The 19913-nt window shown below is 39.6% G+C and overlaps 2 protein-coding genes across 6 annotated transcripts in view; both read left to right on the top strand.

Annotated features, from left to right (window-relative positions):
• znf512b (zinc finger protein 512B) overlaps window positions 1-11273 on the top strand; it is a 32248-nt gene extending 20975 nt beyond the window's left edge. For 3 of the 4 annotated variants that reach the window (XM_020608098.1, XM_020608097.1, XM_020608100.1), the window contains 9 exons: window positions 1166-1293; window positions 2456-2548; window positions 4303-4401; window positions 4963-5211; window positions 5337-5681; window positions 6001-6102; window positions 6224-6286; window positions 6786-6884; window positions 7343-11273. In XM_020608098.1, coding sequence (XP_020463754.1) covers window positions 1166-1293; window positions 2456-2548; window positions 4303-4401; window positions 4963-5211; window positions 5337-5681; window positions 6001-6102; window positions 6224-6286; window positions 6786-6884; window positions 7343-7687 — 1523 coding nt within the window. In that variant the 3' untranslated portion in view covers window positions 7688-11273. The remainder of the gene's footprint in view (window positions 1-1165; window positions 1294-2455; window positions 2549-4302; window positions 4402-4962; window positions 5212-5336; window positions 5682-6000; window positions 6103-6223; window positions 6287-6785; window positions 6885-7342) is intronic. The other variant, XM_020608099.1, reaches the window with a different exon arrangement.
• Window positions 11274-17610: 6337 nt separating this feature from the next.
• Window positions 17611-19913, top strand: part of uckl1b (uridine-cytidine kinase 1-like 1b) — a 16046-nt gene continuing 13743 nt past the window's right edge. For both annotated transcript variants that reach the window (XM_020608121.1, XM_020608122.1), the window contains exon 1: window positions 17611-17758. In XM_020608121.1, the coding sequence (XP_020463777.1) occupies window positions 17685-17758 (74 nt within the window). In that variant the 5' untranslated portion in view covers window positions 17611-17684. The remainder of the gene's footprint in view (window positions 17759-19913) is intronic.

The raw sequence follows: 19913 nt of genomic DNA, 5'->3' as shown, positions 1-19913 counted from the left end.
CCCGCCCACCAGTCGCTCGCATTCGAGCCCCGACCCCAGGCCTGGCTCCAGGGTGAGGCCCCGGGTGCGCCATTCCGGGCGACGTCATGGTCCTTGGTTTAATTCTGTTCATAAAGGGCTTTTGTCTTAGTCTGACCCGTCATCCAGGACCTGTTTGCCTTGGGAGACCCTACCAGGGACATATAGCCCCCGACAACATAGCTCCTAGGATCACTCGGGTACTCAAACCCCTCCACCACAGTAAGGTGGCGGTTCCAGGAGGGGTATTTTCATTATCATATGTCTCAAATATTTGTTAATTTAATTAATCAGTTTGTCATTCTGTATACAAATTGTCAGAAAGTAATGCAAAATGTTTCCATGGTGATGTATTAATTAAATTTACTGTTTTGTCTAACCATCGGTCAAAACCCAGTAATATTTGATTACATTGATATAAAACAGAGAAAAGCAACAAACTCTCATATTTTAAAAGCTGTATTTTTGCTTAATAAATCACCTAACTGAATAAGTAATCATTAAAATTGTTGTAATTGTATTTTCAGGCATTTAGCTACTCAATTAATTGACTAATTGATTCAGTACTATTGTGATGTCTGTCCAGAGAATGATGTAACATGTCAATCTGCCTGGCCATTTCAAAACCTGGTGTTATGGAGTAGTGAAAAAACATTACTAAGTTCTGACTGGCCAAGGAGCAAAATGTGATGGCAGTTATAAGGACAGATTTTTAAAGTATCAGCTCAAAGGAGCATGTAATACCTGTTCTACAGTACCTGCTAGATGGACAGGTTGGATTTATGATTGAAATGCTGACTCTGTGTGAGGTAACGGGTCTGAATGGCTTGTCTTTGTACTTTATGTCAGAAACTTTGGAACAACTGAGCTCATAATAAAAAATATGAATCAATATTTATCTGGTGATCAATCAATATGTTAAGTAGGTAACTAATAAAATGTGCCATATATAATACAGTTACCGGGTTATTACAACAAAACCTGCTAATCAAACATCACTGTTAATGCTTGACTCACTGCACAAGCAGAACATGAAAGTATAAGACAAGGCAACAGAAATACTAAGTACACAAAGAAGAACTGTTATTCCTATGAGGACATTATACCAGTGATCTGTTACTGGCTAATATGTCCTCATGTTTGTAAGGTGCTGTTCCTGATGCCCAATGGCAACGTGCAATCTCAGAGCGAGGTGAAGTGGTGTGTCCCACCTGCTCCATCGTCACCAGGAAAACAATCCACGGCCTCAAGAAGCACATGGAGATTTGCCAGAAGGTGAATGGGCGATACAGCTGTCTGTCAGAATGGGGGCGGGCTGAGTGTGCTATGACGACCTCTGATAGAATGTGTTGTGTTGTAAAGCAGATAAAACTACTTTCATAGCAGGCTAGTTAGTTAAAAATAACCATTCCAAGACAAACACCTGAGTAAAGCTTGTACTCTGCAGTAGCTTCTGGATGAGCTTGGCTGTAGAAAATCTCAATAAGCCATGAATACCCTCAACATTTAACCATCATGTATTACCTGCTGAATGCTGTGGGTTGGAAGGAAGTCTCAAATCTGTGCCATCAGGAAAGCATGACACATAATGTGTTAATCTATAGCAGGCAATTTGACAGCACAATACCCCAGCGGAAACCATGCGTCATATCAACCAAAACCATTTTATATATTGGCAAATCTTTTCTGAACCACAGCTATTGTTAATCTTTATTCAGTCTGAGTACGAAATAACTGGATTATAACGTTCACTGCAACATTATTAGATACCTCTCCCAGAGGACCCAGTTGTGCAGAGTATGGGGAGCCTTTACAGTGAGGATATTGATTGGAAAGCTGTAGAAATAACATCAGGCAGTGTCTCAGCACAGTAATTTCAGACAGTTTTCTGACACTGTACACCTCTGAGGTTAGTTTGCATTGCACTCAGTTGTAGTCAATAGTAGTAATAAGGAGGTGGAGTGAAGTACAGATTATATTGAGCTTTTTCTGAGGCCAAACCAGCTTGAGTGGCGCAGCCGCCTCCAGGCCCTCAGAGAGATGTGTTCCTACAGCCACTGTGATGGCTTTCTGCCCAGTGGCCCATGTGACTTGATTAAAGTGACATTCTGCCATTAAGCAGTGATAGAATCACTACATTACCACTGGGTCACTCACCATCACAGCACCTCCATCTTCAAATCAATACTGAGGCGAGAGGAAAAGACTGTGAAAAGGAACAGAGTGTGTTAAATTGGCTTTTTCTAGTTCCTAAAGTTTCTTGATATGTTCTTTTGAACAACATTGTGCACTAATAACAAACTTTATTAGGTTATAGATGAAATGTTACTATATAGATAGATCCAATAAAAAGCAAAGCCATCAAGAGTGGGAGACTTGTAAGTTTCCTTTCATAGAAATGTTATTTGATCATCTGTTTGACCTTTGACCTCTGCAGCTCCAGGATGCCCTGAAGTGCCAGCAGTGCCACAAACAGTTCAGGTCAAAGGCTGGCCTCAACTACCACACCATGGCTGAACACACCACCAAGGTATGTTGTCATTTCTAAAGCTTGCCTCAAAGTTTCAAACACTTACTAGCACACTTTGACTGTGCAACTTCTTTTTGACTGATGTTTGCCCCCTGATCCATTACTCAGAAGACCAGATGGGGATGCTTCAGGTGTTCAGAGAGCTAGTGTTTCACTACTGTTACACTGGCCCACTGTACAGGGTAATTAGCTATTAGACACCACACTTCAGCACTATGCACATACTGGAGTCAGTCAGACTTGTATTTGTGACTTTATGTATCCACCTTATGCCAAAGCTAGTGTCAAATTCCACTGAGTTTTTGGTGAAGGGTGTCCTGCTTGTAGATGTCTGCTCATCCTCAGTCGTCCAAAGTTGAAAAACACATTTCTCTCCTATAAGCTGTACAGCACTACTTTCTGCACTGCATATTCATCGTCAGCTGCTATGCCCCTCTCTAGCAAATGATCTTGAGGTTTGTAAACATCATACATTTGAAGTATCAGGAAAAACTAATGAATACACTTGCAGCAAACCTTGTGGCATGCTGCATGTGCACTTGTGTGAGGGCATTTTCCAGTATGACATATGTTCATATGGATGTCTATAGTATGCATGTGAGGGGTTTTGTGATGATAGATGACTGGGCCATCTGTGCTAGCCATGTTAAAACTGTTTGTCATCAGTCTGGATCTGTTGTGCCCCGGCCCTACTGACAGCATTTCACTCCAGCACAGCAAAAGACAGCACTCTTTGTTTGTTTCGCCATGTAGTCTCCCGCAGGAAACTGCTAAACCTTTGGAACATGTTTAGATAGATTAAATAATGAAAACTTGTGTGACAGCATGAATCAAGACCGCTGTGTTAATTCTGTGTTATTTTGTTGGCATCCATAATTGTGCTCTAGTCTCAAGTAGCTGCTGATTAAAGTTGGTTGGTTGTGTTACCATTTGTGTGGAATCCGATTTGTATTTCACTCTTGTAAACACATTGATGTGATATTTGGTTTTCATTTAGGTGTTTGCACTGACCCTTGGTCCAGTGTGTTGCCAGTGTGGTCACATGGCCCGGCCTCAGTGCAGTGTGGGAAAGCACAGTGTGCTGACAGATGGACAGGGGTCACCCCACTGGGTTTGACCTTGATGTCGCTGTTGGTGCTCTGATACTGCCGCCTACTCTCTCACTCATGCTTGCTCATTTGCTCTCTCTCTGTCTCTGATAGAGCTGCTAAGAATGCATGCTGGTGTAGTTTCATGGCTTCTTCCCCTGCCAGTATAAATCAAAGGCTGAGCTGGCGTCTGTTCTCTCTCTTGCAGGCTGGAGCATGATTTACTTGAATTAGTGAAGTACTCTGGCAGCATCTCATCTACTCCTTACCTTTACAGAAAGCTAGAGTTGTGGCTCGGTTATCTTAGTTCTTTGTGTGTTAACAGATGAGAAAACACAAATTTCTCTTCACTGGGATTCCTCAGTCCAGACTCTCTCTTGTCCTCGCACTTCTCTACTTTCCCCTCTCTGGCAGCCCTGCCATCTGTTGTTCTGGTTTTGGCTGGGGTTTGGCACCAGCTGACACACAAGTGAAAACATGAGTTTGACAGTTGTCATAAACATACCTTGAGTAACCGCTGCACCATGAAGCCATTTAATGATCCTGGAGCAGTGTGAACACCCAAGATGGGAAACACATTTTCATCACTATTTATTTAAGTCAGAAGGGATGGAGAAGTGTTGGGGTGGGACATGCTTATGTGGCATTGTGTTTGCTCCCCCTCAGCCTTCAGGGAGCGAAGGCCAGACAGGTGATGAGCATGAGGAGAGAGAAAGGCTGCGCCGAGTCCTCAAACAGATGGGACGAATCAAGTGTCCTAGTGAGGTATGTGCTCTCTCTTTCTTACTGTCCCTTTCTCTTTAGCTTTATTACATTTTTACTACTCTTTTTTTCTTTGTCCTCCATTTCCATTTGTCCGCCTTTTCCGTCTTTCACGTCACATTTTCCTCTCTCCTCATCCTTCAGTTTCAATTATGTTCCCTTTTCCACACGCTCCTCATTTTGTGTCTACTTCCTTTTAGCTCTCTCCCTCATTTTTCCTTTACTATATGCCTTGTTCTTGACATGGTGCCCAAAACCTACATCAACACTCTGCTTCACATTACTCACACTAAAGTGCAAAAGGCAGCAAGAGGAAGAGAAAGGGCTGTAAAAACACTGGCATGTCTTCACACTAAAGAATGAGCAGTTTCTTCTAATTTTCTGTTTTTATAAGAGCAACTCCAAAATATTAACCAAATTCAGTAATGTTGTTCCATTAAACCTGCACATTGCTCCCCTGGTCCTGTCTCCTTCTTAATGTATGTTTTAATTCTGTCTCATTTCTGTCACTGGCCTCACACAACACTTAACATTACGTGTGCAAACACACACACACACGTACAGGGCTGCTCAGCCCACTTCTCCAGTCTGATGGGCTACCAGTATCACCAGAAACGTTGTGGAGGACAGTTTGCTGATGGTGACAAGCCCGTGTTTCTATGCCAGCACTGTGGAAAAACCTACCACTCCCTGGCTGGCAAAGACTACCATGTGCTTACCGAACATTCTCCAGCTTCCACCACCACCATGACATCCACCACCCCAAACCACCACAAGGATACTGACACCAACAACAATGCCGGCAAAGAGAGGGTAAGAAAACAGTAAGGGTGAGGGAACAGTAAGTGCTGTGAGTGATGGCTGTTTATAGGTGTATTTTGCTAGATTTTATTAGGTAATCAAAGTTGCTTCACATTGTCCACTCATTGCTCCTCCAGGTGGTCTCTGAGGATTCGTCATCAGGAGCCAAGAAAGAGCAAAACCACCCTGAGAAGGACTGGCAGGAGAAAGTAACATGTGGCCATCCTAAGGAGAAGGAGAAGGAGAAGGAAGCCAGGGAGAAGGACATGGAAAAATTAAAGGAAAAGGAGCAAGACAAAGATAAAGCAGCACAGAATGAGAGCCCTGGGGAGGACTTTGAACGAACCCCCAGTGGCAGAGTGAGGCGCCGCTCAGCTCAGGTGGCAGTGTTCCACCTGCAGGAAATAGCAGAGGATGAGCTGGCCAAAGACTGGGGCACTAAGCGCCGCATCAAGGATGACTTGGTGCCTGACAGCAAGAGGGTGAGGACAAAGGGCGGATGCATGATTCACACATGATCTGCATTTCTAGCAGCCTTTAAGAGATCAACACAGTAGTCATAAACATATGCATGCTCAGCTCACACACATACATCAGCAAAACAATCAACACACATTCACATATACAGAAGAGGATTAAACAGTGACATGCATTTAAGCCAACTTGCCATAAGACTCCAGACAAACTGGCAAAAGCTGAACCTGACAGATAAAAATGTCTCCCAGTCGTTTCCTTTTCTACACATACAGTACAATTGTGAAACTACCAGGGATACTGATATAAATGTTTCCTTTTGGATAGTTAAACTACACTCGTCCTGGCCTCCCCAGCTTCAGCCCAGAGCTTCTAGAGACTTGGAAGAACCAAGTCAAGGAGAAGGGCTTCATCTGCTGCACCAATGAAGTAAGAGCACTGACTGGCTTATTCAGAGATCTGTGCACTTGGTTTATAACACTAAAGCCATTGATTTCACAGAATGGCATAAGGATTTTTTTACTCACTGTTTATTTTTGTTTTGTCTTAGAATTGTGAAGCTGTCTATTCCAGTGTGTCAGGACTAAAAGCCCACCTCGCCAACTGCAGCCAGGTACAAACATCCACCTGAAAAAAATGCACCAGCCTGAATATATTTGTCCATTGTAGACACTAATTTTAACCCAGATTCATATTGTGGTTGATAGCCAGCTGTTTATCTCTTCATCACATCTATTTTTGTGTTGTTTGTTTTTTTTTTATCTGTTTGTGAAGTATTTTGCCTCTCCAATGACATATCATGACAAGAAAAATACAGTACTGCTCAACAATATTTGCCATAGTATTTTACGTTTTATTCAGCCAATTCATGTTATGTATGTTGTGTGTCTTATTGTTGTTTTAATGGATGTTTTAACACCTGGCCAAGGGACAACAGTTGAAAATTAGCCTTTTGGCTAAATGAAAATCAAAAACTAAAATTAAGAAAACAGAGGTTGTTTTGAGCTGAACTAGATGGACAAATTGTGTTTTTGTGGGTGTGTGTGTGTGTGTGTGTGTGTGTGTGTGTGTGTGTGTGTGTGTGTGTGTGTGTGTGTGTGTGTGTGTTGTAGGGTGGTGGAGAAATGGGGAAGTACACCTGTCTGATCTGTCAGAAGGAGTTTAGCTCAGAGAGTGGTGTCAAGTACCACATCAGCAAGACTCATTCACAGGTGGGTCAGCCTCTGTGTAAATTTTACACAACAAAACAATGGCCTTATTTAATGTCACTCTACTTTAGCATTTCCAGTTCTATTAATATACAGTAAACACCTTGTTGAATCACAGAGGATTTATATTTAACTTGTGGTAACAAGTTATTAACTTGAAGATACCTATGTTGTGGAAACCAGTCATTAATGTCTGGAAAAAAGTATGCAGATCTTTTTGGAATAATTAATACGTTTTCCCTCAAATGCAATATGTGGAACACGACAGCTTATTTATTCAATATACAGATTTTGTTCAAAAAAAAAAAAAAATCCAACACTATCAGTGTTCCCACAAGGTTGACATCCTAAATAGTTACAGTCTTGTTAATTACCACATGAAGGTTTTACAGTTATGCACATGCTCCTGTCCCTTCTTCAGAGCATAAGGAAATCAGCAAATGTGTGTTTTATTACCTTAGAACTGGTTTCGTGCAGCAGCCAGTCAAGTGGTCGCAAGTAGCAAGAGTAAAGCACCAGAGAACAATGGGCTCAAAGCTGAGGTGAGAAATGGTGCCACCACTGGTAAGAAGAGAGGGCGCAAGCCTAAAGAGCGCCCTTCTGTGGCTGTGCCTCTTCAAACAAAAACTGAAGCAACTGTCACAACTCACAACTCAACCCCTGCTGTGACTCCCTCCTTGGGCCCAACACAGTCTCCCACCCTGATTCCCGACCCAACAGACAGTGCAAAGTCAGGCCAAAACAGACAGCCTATTCCCTCCAGCGTCAGACGAAGCAAACCCAAGAGGTTGTCACTGTCGGAGTAGCTCTGCTTTTGTCGACCCAGGCGCCAGAGAGGATGCTTACTGTACATCTTATGCCAAGAAGACCATTCTAACTCCTCCAGGACTTGGCAGAGAGAAGAAAGTTAAATCAACCATTTAGAAGTAAAACATTTAGTACAGGCTTCAGATGTTGGTTTTGAAACCCCACATTTAATGTGTCTACTGTTCTAAACAATACTCATGCACCAGTAATGTTTTATTTGTCCATTCCACTTTTGTCTCATTTTTAAGGTGCACCTTTCAGCTTCTGTGTTCACAGCAGAGGTGTCAGTAGGAATCAAAGATAAAATTCTGACTTCTACATGGATAGCATTTTGCAAACAGTTGTAGTATTTCAAAGAGTAACTCTCTCTATGAGATTCATGTTGTGTTTGAGAGGTTTTAAAAAGGATATTCTATTAGCATGGTGAAATCATTTAAAGATAGCTAGTGTTTTCACATTTTTCATAGATACTGTACTGTGTACATATACAATAGCTACATCTATATATCTATATACTCAAAGCAATGATACCATTTGTCATTTCCAAGCCTGAAACATCCAAGCGGATCAGGAGCAATCAGAATTTTCACATTGTGTGCTTAGTGCAATGTTGTTTTGAACTTGATTTCTTTTAGATTTCTTTATGGTTTTGCTTTTACTGATTTTACATTTCATGTTTTAAGTAAGCAAATGTTGTATAAGCTAAAATGATGGTCAGTTGTTAAACATCTTCCACTCTATTTTTCCTACAACTATGTGGCTGTCACTTCAGTGACCTATCTTTTTATTTCATTTGCATCACATGACAGTGAAAGGTAACTGGTTTGACAGCTGTAATTAGGTGTCAAAAGATTTCCATAGGTCTTTTACACTGAGGTTAATAAGCAGAATACCCTGAAAAGTGATTGAGATTTCCATCTGTAAGGCATAAGTTAGTTACAATAATACTTAATATAGCATTGTTTAATTGATTTTAAACAAAACAGAAAAACTTGAAGCATTCTGTCTAAAATAAGACTCAAAGTGGTGGACAGAAGGATCAATTTTGTGTGAAGCTTGTTGCACCATTGCAGCACAATCAAATGATGTGATACCATAATATTAAAGGGGCCATATTTTGGCTACTGCTTGAATCAAAGAGCAGAGGAGAGAATAAAAATGATATCTTTTATAGAGAGGTTGAGGGGGAAAACTTATATTAAACAGAAAATTTGCAAATGAAGATTCACATATTATAATGTACGTATATGACTCAATTCCTGAACGCTCAAAGCGATTGCCTTGCACTTTAATCCTTAGCCCTTCCTTCTCCCCTCTTGTATTTTGCACTCCAGGAGTATCCAGCCACCTTAAGTGGCTGTCAGGCACAGGAGGGGGAAAATCTTACTCTGATGAAAACTAAAGAAGAGAAAAACTAAATCTGTTCAACATGGGTAATGAGCAGCATGATTAACTCTTTCTAGATAGCATCTGTAATCCAACAAGGCCATATAATTATGACTCACCACACAAAGCCATAACTGGCCTGTTGAATGTTAAGGCTGCTCTTTCACTCACTGCTAGTTAAGCTTCAGATAAAAAATAAAAAAAACATTTCAAATCTAAAATGTGTGCAATCAGAGAATATATTCACTTTAACACATTTAAAGTAAATACTTGAATCCACAGTTTTATTTACAATTTGAGCAGATGAAAACTCCATAAATATTTGATTTATATTTGCAGGCTATGTCCATAAAATTAAATGACTTGCTTACTTACAAAAAAGATCATAAATCTATTTTATATTCTTGTGTATGTGTGTGTATGTTACCTAGATAGCAATCTTATAGCTTTGAATAAAGTTGCGATATGAGGTTATTCTGATGAGATAATAAGGGTGCTTTACTTGCCATTCTACCTTAAGGACCTGATACAACTCATTTAAGTCCACCAATCCACCCTGCCGTTTTCTACTTCTGACAAGTCCTCTAAATTTTGCGTCGACAAATGTCAATGTCATCATATAAATAAAGCACTGATGTCAGTGAAACATGTCCAAGAAACACTGAATTTGAAATGTAATGCGTCCCAGGTAGTATCATCCCTACGCTGTTACTTTTTATATCGCGAAGCAAAGACTTGAGTGGAACTCCACCATTATCAATCAACCAATGAGGTTCAGGTGGGGATGCTTATGCATGCGTCTCTTTGTTAGTGGGATGGACCTTCATCTTCTATTCAGGTTCAGCTGACCGAGAGGACAAATAAGACAAGCACTGAGTGGGCCTCGGACCTTTTCAATAGAGTTGTCCAGACCTGGTGTGTGTGTGTGTGTGTGTGTGTGTGTGTGTGTGTGTGTGTGTGTGTTTGTTAAACAGTTAGCACCTTTGTAATGACTGGATGTCAGAAATTGTAACACTTTTTGCTGAGTGTTATGTTGTGGCACAGAATCAGTTCATCAGCTGCTTGTTACTCGTTTTATTGATAACGCCACATTGACCGTGTTTACCTGACAAGCTTTGGTGTTGCAATATGATAGTTTAGCACTGCTTTTAACAGTGGGTAATTTATATTTTATCACACCCTTTACTATCTGTCTTCCTATGATGTGGAAAACACATATCTATCCCGCAGTGTGAGCTAACTGCAACATGTAAATGGTCTTATACTTGTATAGCGCCTTTCTATGCTTTTACAGCACACTCAAAGCGCTTTCACATTATTCGGCCATTCACCCATTCGCACTCTAAACATGTTTAGAGAGTACAGCAATACACCATATTTAGCTGGTTTTGTTGGCTTGCTGATACTTTGATATTGATGTCTTCTCAAACTTGTACGGCTTTTTTCACTCCCCTACTTTTATTTGCTTTGAAAATGCTTTTTTTACATATTATAAAATCTAAAAAAAAAAAAAAGTTGAAAAAAATTTGTAGACCACAAAGAACATTGTAGGCCTGAGTGTCAACATACATTGTTATTTTATCCATTTTGATGATGCACATAAATTGAATTTTTTAGTAGATGATGACAAACACATTGAGAGAGTCCTTTATCTACTGAATATGGGACTAAAAGGCATATGTATGTGTGTTCGTTTCTGTATTTAGTGCACTTGCTATACCATGAAATAGGCTTGAAATAGGAGTGTTGTTGGAGCTTTCTAGTTACCTGGACTGTGTGTGGTGTGACTTTTGTACCTGGGACAACAGCAGGCTCAAGTGTCTTCCCTTTGTCAGCAATGGTTTTCCCCTCAAAACCAAGGTTAATCCTGATAAATCCCCGTAGCCTGAGAATGTTACCCTTTTATGAGGACAACAGTGGTTCATTTTGTAAGCTACCTACTTTAAAAGCAGGAAATGGCCTTCTCCTCTGTTGTCAGGGCCATTGTGAAGAAACTGTTGAGTTTTAAGCGATGATGTTGTAGATCATAACTGGTTATGTTATACAGGTGAAATGAAACTAATGATGTATTAAAGATTTCCATATCTGAAATTAAGCTGTATAGAACCTAACATAAGAGGCATAAACACCTCCTTTGAGTCTGAACTGTTACTTTTTTCTCCCAAACTTGTTGTATTACCTGTGCATTAGTATCCCTAATCTAATTAATAAAAGTTTGTTGACTAAACTTGTGTCAACTGTGTCAGTGTTTAAGTATGTTTGGAAATCGGTTAGCTATAGTAATAGACTTTTCTCACCATGTACAACAATATTTGTTTGTTCCAGTTTCAGGGGTCCAGTTTTCTGCATGCTGTCCACCAATCACTACTCTAGAAGAGTTTTTGGCACTAAAAGTAAACCAAGCATGCTTTTAAAAATATGCCATTAATAGTTTTGGGTTTATTCATCAATTAACTTCACAAAAAGTACAGTAGCCTAAACAGAATAACAGCTACTGCAGGACTGATTTTGTTGCTGAAAGATGTTCTTTATGACAGGCAGAAAAAAAAACAGAAAAAGAGGTATTAGCCAAGGGATATCATTTTGTGGCCACACCCAAACAAATCCCTGTTGTAGACTTCATCACAGCCACAGAGTCAGCCATTAGGAACAACAAGCTGGCTGAGGCTGAGGTGGAAGAAATCAGGATTAAGCTCACACCTGCTGTGGCAAGTGCCAAACTCCCAAATGGATGCCTTGTGCGGAGCAGGCCGAAGTGCATGCCATGTGCAGAAAAGGCCAAAATGCACACTGTGCCCTTTGCCCCTTTCTGGAGCAGGGCAATTTGCACACTGTGGTTGGAGTAGGCCAAAATGCACAGTGTGTGCGTCAAGCCCTCTCTGTGGAGCAGGCTCAAATGCACACTGTGTGCACACCAGTTAACATTTGTGGTAGGTTGACTCTGAGCGGCCAGGAATGTAGGAGACAGACTCAAAAAATACATCAGGTTTTCTCAAATCAATAATTTATTTTAAACAAGTGCCAGCAAAGTACACATGCCAAACAAAATCACTAAACAAACTAAATGGTTATTTTCACATAACTGAAGAAAACTCAACTCAAAATAACTCAACTCAACACAACTTACAGGCACATGCACACAGCTACACTTAGACTGCCACACTCCCAGCTGCTCCACCTCAGCTGATTAAATAGCCCCTGGTATCAATCAACCCTATGACATCCTTGATGACAGCAGAGAGCGTACAGAATGAGGAAGTGATTAACCACCTCCTCCTTTATCCTATATCCACCTAGTAAATACAATCAAACATTTAACACACAGGTTAAGGCATTAAGAAACATACATGACTTAACTTAGGGACAAGTGGAGTGTTCTCACCCACTTTGTCACAACATTAGATGCTCAAAAGCAGGTTGAAAATTCAGCGTCATATAATATTACTTCGCATTTGTAGGCACGCCTTTCTAATGTAATTTTCAGAATGCATGCTAATGGCCTTACAAACAATAAGATATAGCTACTGTTGCCATTAAAAAAAACCAAGAATAAATACAAAAAAAGGAAAACACTGACAAAAGAAATTTAAACAATAAGGCCTATGTGTAGTAAGTTTACCTTATCCCATACTGGGCCATCCTCTGACAAACTGTTCGCTCACACACTCCGAACAGCTGTGCTATGACCCGCACCGTGTGTCCCCAGAGGGGGTGAGAGGGGTAGTTACCTCCACTGTGCACTTTACTATCACATCTGTGTACCTGATGTTATTGTCATACAGCATATACAGTATCAGCTTATAAAGTATCAGAAATACCACTAATGGAAAATAAATTATTTGCAAGCATTCTGGTCATACTGACAGAGGTGACCAAACCATAAAGCAAAGACAATAAAGATCCAGATCAGCTGACAGTTAAATACAGAATAAGACAGCAGATTGTCAGACATTCATATCCTGGGTGACAATTGAATATCAGAGGCTGTGTGTATTATTTTTAATTACTGTAAATAATTCCATTATATTTAAATCCAAAAAAACACAGTTTTTGAATGAATTAAGCATATAGAGGTTGAGAGGAGTTAAGGAAGCTATTTTTGTAAAAATAGAACACCACCCCTCACTAAATAGGGGTGGTGGACTAAAACACAACTTGTCATCCATCTACAATCCTCTTTTGAGATCTCTGCATGCCCACCAGGACAGGACACAGATAGGCGTAGGTCAACAGGTGAGGATCCAAAGACAGGTAACGACTCTCACCGATACTGGGCTATAACAACTCAGTCGATAGGGGACATTGTTGACCTTCAAAGGACTGAAACACCACTGAGGGGCATAAATATCTCCGGCTCAACACCAGTCAGTCAGAACTGATGAAGCCTCTTGGATGAGTGGTGAAACGTCTTCGACCTAGAAATCTAGTCCAGTTGATTTTTTCAGCTTACTATGACCTGGATGACTGATAATCTGCATAGACATTTATGACAGGCAGTGTGTTTGGGTTTGGTGTCACACAGCACTATACAGTAAATTTGGGACTGATCAGACACCTTCCTGATGGCATTATTTACTGTAGGCATTTGCACGGTAGGCTCTTAGAAAGGAACCATCATTAATTAAATAGGCTACTCCTGTGACGTGTCAAAATGTCTGCTTTGAAAAAGACTTATTACTAAGATCACCATAACTCAGCTTTCCCCGTGTTAATTGTGGAAGGTATTTCACATTTTACTGAATGTTTTTAAATCATATGATCTAGACAATAAAGTCATGAAAATCGTTTTGTGATATACATTTATGCTACAACACTGATTCACAGTGGGGGTGGGGGATGGTGGAATAAAATAAAGCAAAGATGTGAAATCCTCTCACAAAATGCTGGTTGAGCCTCGCCCACTGCCAGCTTGTGTCACGTGTGTGACCTTAATCAGTGCTGCCAACTAATTTAAATGGAAAGCAGCTAAAGTCTGCTGGAAAAGTCACTAGATGCCGTCACATATGCTTTTCTTCTAATCTTGCATAGCCAGACCTTTGCTTCATCAAAGCTGCTCACATTATATCATATTAGAAAATTCCTGAAACATGTCCAACAGATTGTACCCGAAATACATTCAGAAAAAAGCATCCTGAAAGCAAAATTAACAAACCAAACAGCCTACTATACTGTGACCACTTTTTAAAATCATTTTTTCTATCCCTTTAACACAAGTGTGAAAGGAAGCACATTGCATTCACAAACAAGAACAAAAGATCTCCAAGGTCTCAGTTTATGAATTCAATGTATCACTTGATGCAGTTTTGCTGTTCTTTTGACTCTGTATTTATTGTGTGGTCAAAGTTGGCAGAGTGATCTGTCTTTAATTGTTGCTTTTAGCTTCCTGCATTATTTGTGGTTTAATAATTGTAACTTGTTATAAAGCGAGCAATAATGCCTAGAAACTGAAAAAAATGTATTTAATAAGGTCACTTCAAAGCTCCAGTCATGTTATTAAGACCTGGATGACTCCTGAGGGTAGAAGCTGCACACTGGTACTTTCATGATTTTTTTTTAAACATCATAAGGTAAGATTAAAATGTCAATCTATGGTGCTTATATGGAAATGCAAGGATATATTGTGGCTGTAAAAAAAAATCTAAAAGATGACAAAACAGCAGCAACCTAATTTTAAAGATGATTTCTAATAGCCTTATAACTTAAGGCAAATTTACCACAAGTTAATATTCAAGAAAAGACAGTTTCATGATACAGGTTTGTGTTTAACAAAACAGATAGACAAAAAAAAAACCAAAACAAAACAAAAAACAAGCGACATTTTTGAAGGAATTTCATGACTGTATATAGGCGTGGTTTTCCAGGGGCAAAAAAAAAAAAAAAAAAAAAAAAAACAAGCAGCAAGCCAATTTTATTTATTTATTTATTTATTTATTGCTGTAAATCAAACTTAATGTAACATTTTCTGCGTAAAGTTGTAGTAGGAATGTATTAGGTTGCCGCAGTTTGGTTATATTTGTTGTCATAAATGCAAAATTAACCTGCTGGATTCTTGAAGGGCGTTTCATTTCCTACAATAGCAACAATAATAATAAAAAGCATTTATTATTATATAGGATTCAAAGACTTTGACCTCAAAATTAAACATACTCCTAGGAGAAGAAGCCTTTCTTCTTGCCCATCATATCAATATACCACAACATGAGGGACAGTGAATGACAAATGCACTAATACTCAAAATTATTTTTTCTTTTCAAATATTTAAACACCTTTAAATTGTATTTTGATGCTTAACAACATTAAAACATTCACACAAATATAACCCCTTTGAACTGAAATGGATTATTGAATTAAAGACTTACAAAACTAAAGTATGAAATCAAAGTATTAATTAATTTAGTCATTAAGACCTGAAAGAATTAATTAACTGAACTGCTCATTCTAATATTCATATTCCTACTTGAACCTGGCCAGTTAAATTAGGGCCCAAAATGCTCAGGCCAAGTACATTTTCTTCTTTTGAAGTCTAGGTTTATCAACTAAAAGGAGTTTGTGTGTCCCTCTGACCCATCTAATTATGTGAGCTTTCAGATAAGTATGAAAGCCTAATGATAACAGGGTATCATTTACTACATACACATTACCCTTAAAAATAGCTTATGTTATGGTATGAAGTTAACAAGCTAAACACGAACCAACACACCTAACCTACACAAAGCGTGGCTAGATGGATCAACTTCCAGGATGTCGCTCACCTTTCTGAATCCGTTTTCAAGGGCTTGTGGAACCTGACGTAGACGATGTTGTGTCTCCTCCTTTTCCAGCCTTGAGGGAGTGTTTCCTCCAAACCCAGAAGCTGTGCCATGATGTCTCTGCTTCTGAACACAAAGTGAACAGCCTATGTAACTGACTGAATACTGCCCCAAAGAGCCCAGATACCAAGACAAGTGTGATTTAATGGGCTTTATATAATGAAATCATGATTTTACACAGTCTAAATCAGGGGTGTCAAACTCATTTTCACTCAGGGCCACATTAGCATAATGGTTGCCCTCAAAGGGCCAGATTAACAGTATAAGTGTAACTAAATGTAATGTAATTTAAAATAAACTACTCCTTATCATATTGTTAAATAACTGTTTCTGTATTTATTACTTATTCAAGTTGCAAATATTACATATGCATTTGCATAAATGTAAAAATAAATGTTCAGTTTAAGAAACCCACTTTACTAAATCAATCAACAAACAAACTATTCAAATAAATCAGGAAAATATCAAAAACAAGTTATGATAGTAACTTTATTCAAAACTTTTTTGTCACAGTCAAGGGGGGCAGAACTATGGCACAACCAACAAGAGTGACAGAAGTAGCATTTTACAACAACAACAACAACAACAATGAGGTGATGCTGCCTGTCCTTGAACACACCAAGTAGATCCCTCCTTACCCATAGACACCATCTCACACACATCCTCATCCATAGATCATGTTATGAAAATAACAAACACAAAGCTGTGGCATCAAACCAGGGGGCAGTAGACGGTAAAAGTCCTCGATTGCAGCATCCTGGAACTTTGCCCTCAGGCCACTAACGCGTTGAAGCTCAATTAACTCCATCTGAAGGTGATGGGCGGCACTGCAGCCGTCGGCGGTGAAAGGATCGGCAAAGCTGGCAAAACCAGAGTGCTGTGCTTTAAAGTCAGAAAGGCGCCGATCAAACTCATTCATTAACCGGTTTAGTTTGGTAGACAACCGAGCACATGAAAAAGCACCGGGAACTGAGGCTGAGATGCTCTGGCAGACAGGAAAGTGGGCGATTTTTCATTTCTTGGACATTTTGGGATTATTTGTAGAGACTTCTCGATTCCACTTAAAGTGGAGAGATACCGTTACTTCGCGGGTAACAATCTGAATGCATTGCGGGATATGTGGTTTATGGCCAATGCACGTTTTAAAGCAGAATATACTTATTTTAATATATATTTGCACCTATTAAGCTCTCGCGGGACACAAAATGACGTGGCGGGCCACATTTGGCCCGCGGGCCTTGAGTTTGACACATGTGGTCTAGATCAAGGAAAGAATTTTCCAGCACAGCATAATTCTGCAATATAACATTGTAATATTCTAAGTTTACAATCTGTTAATTATGCCGATATAAAAGGGTAAGCTTATATAAAGGTATAAAGGAATAAAACTGCAATTCACATGCCATGATAGAGACTATAACCTTTTACATGTGTGAATACCCTGACAGTAGGCCTATTTCTTTCACTTGTTGCCTTAAATTGTGTATATAAAATTATGAACCATTCAGTCAACATATATCAAATTGTGGGGAAATATAAGGATGAAAGTCGCTATAGCGTCTTAAAGGTCGCTAAATCGTGTAACAAAGTCGCTATAAGTTGGCAACACTAACCTTGGTACTATACTATACATGCTCCCAGCTGTAGATCGGAAATAAGATACAGCTGCATTCTGGGATTGAAGTCCATTTTAGACTCAATACGTTATGGCTTTGAATAAACGAAATACAATATGCCTACAAGTCCCATGGTGCATCGGTGCTAACTTTATTTTCTACACCTGATTACCAACCGAATAGCAATGTCTGCCGCTAGCGGGGAAGAAAGGCTCACAAAGATGGAGATCGAAGAGAAAACTTCATCTGTATCAAACAGGTAAAACGGTTAGAAATGTTACTTTTAATTAGAAACCGTTGGAGTGACAAAACGATTTTGTGGTGACTATTAAAAAGAAAACATCATCTTTACGGAAACACGACCTGCCACACTGTGTGGGTACAGTCGCCTCGACCATAGCTTATTTAAAAGTAACACGTTATTATAGTGGTAGCTATTAACTTAATGGTAATGTAATGGTAGTTCATTATGGATGTCGTATTGACTGGGAGTACTTTTATTCCGTTGTCTTGTCCACTCACTAACTTGATCATATTTTACACGAGGTGCCCTCCTGACTAAACTTCCTCTTTTCAAGCCAGTAAAACACAACATAAATATTTAAAAACACTTAACGTTATCTAAGATATATTAGATATATAGATAGAAATGATTAACCAGTGAGGTAAGAGACATTCAGTTTAGTTAGCAAAGGAGAGAAGAGTGGCATCGTGTTTTGAGATGGCACAGATGCACGAGTGACCAGCTTCTTCCTGACAAACTCACGTCATCTTCTTAGGGGGAAACCCAAAGCTCCAGGAAATAAAACCCCATTTGATTGAGATGACTAATGGTGGTATCATGCTATAGTGTCACTTTACCCCAGTCAGTCAGCTCTGTATCCACCACCTACAGTACAGTAAAACCAGCCTGCAACACACTACTTGATTGGGCCACAAGAGGGCGCTACTGCACTGGTCTGTCTACTGAGGGTTTGTTCCTGCTAGGTAGACTTACTAAACCCTCATCACAAGTGCTAAAGTTACAACCCCCATAGTCATATATTTAACATCCTAAGGCATCTTTAAGATAAATACACGTTTCCTTACTGCAAAAAGAATGGGAGAAAAAAAATAATAAGGGTGTACTTTATGATATTCTGTAAATTGTATAATCTGATTATATGAAATTAGCAGGAATTTGTAAAGTGTCCTGAGATGACTTTTGTTGTGATTTGGCGCTATACAAATAAAATTTGATTTTGATTTGATTTGAATTTGTGAACACAACTTCTGCAGATGAATACACTGTAATCCCCAGAAAACCAGCACCTCAAATATTACCAGGTGAGATGAGAGTAAAATTAAACAGCAACAAAATTATAAGCAGTCTCATAACTTTTTTACCCCATGTATATATTGTATCTACTTACACAACTCTGTCCTAGTTTCTGAACTAGATTAGAAGAAGCATTAGGAATGTGGGTCATGTTTTTGTACCTTTATGGCTTCTGTGAAATGCGACATCAATTTTCAATTTAACACATGCACTTTCTTTAACTGTCAAATCATTGAAATTTCAATGACAAATGATTTGTTCCTCATTATATGCTGTGTTTAATAAACACATTTCTCTCACTGTACTTACAATATTCGTTTTGGTGAAGTTTGACTTCAGCTTTACCCTGTAACCCTGCTGTTCTCTGCTCTAGCCACAGAGAAATAGCTGAGTGTTTGCCATAGCAACCAGATCAGGCTTCTTGTTTTGACGTGGCTTTCTTGCTTTTCCGCTTTCTTTTCTGACTGCAGTGTAGAGCAGCAGCGACAATCCCAAGATTACAGTGAAGATTAGAGGGAAAAACACTGAATTCCCTCGTGTCTCTCCCCTGTGGTTTTAACAAGGAAGCAAACAGAAATTAGGTTGTCAAGTCCTTAGTCCAAATATTTGGAAAGCCTTTAAATGTTGGGTTAAGTCATATCTAGCAGTTGCTTCCCTGAGCGGTGTGGTTTTTAAGCTGTGGCATGTTTTTGGGTTTGTTTTCGCTGCATTGGAAAGCAAGTAGTCTGTCTCCTCTGCTCCCTGAGAATAACGATTTGTTTGTCTGTACAAGTTGTGGCCTGGGAGGAGTGTGAGTGTGAGTGTGTGCCCAGGGCTGTTCTTCACACTGTCAGCTGATAGAGCAGTGGAGTTGGGTTTCATCATGCTGTTTATTCCCTCTGAGCAAAGTTAAGGAGGGAACTGCTCTTTATGTGTGTGTGTGTATGTGCGCATGCATATTTGCTTGGTGTGCCGATGTCTCCAGACTCTGGCGGAAGACGCACAGAGAGATGACGAGTCTCTGCAGGGGAAAAAAGCACATTGCCTCCCCTCTGCCCTTCCTTGCTGATGTCACTTTCTCCTCTTCCTAAAGACACACCCTGAATCCCCCCCCGCC

This window comes from Monopterus albus, unplaced genomic scaffold (genome assembly GCF_001952655.1).
Source record: "Monopterus albus unplaced genomic scaffold, M_albus_1.0 scaffold91.1, whole genome shotgun sequence".
Classification (NCBI taxonomy): Eukaryota; Metazoa; Chordata; class Actinopteri; order Synbranchiformes; family Synbranchidae; genus Monopterus; species Monopterus albus.
The sequence above is the reverse complement of the archived record's forward strand: the minus strand, read 5'-3'. Positions and strand labels throughout refer to the sequence as shown.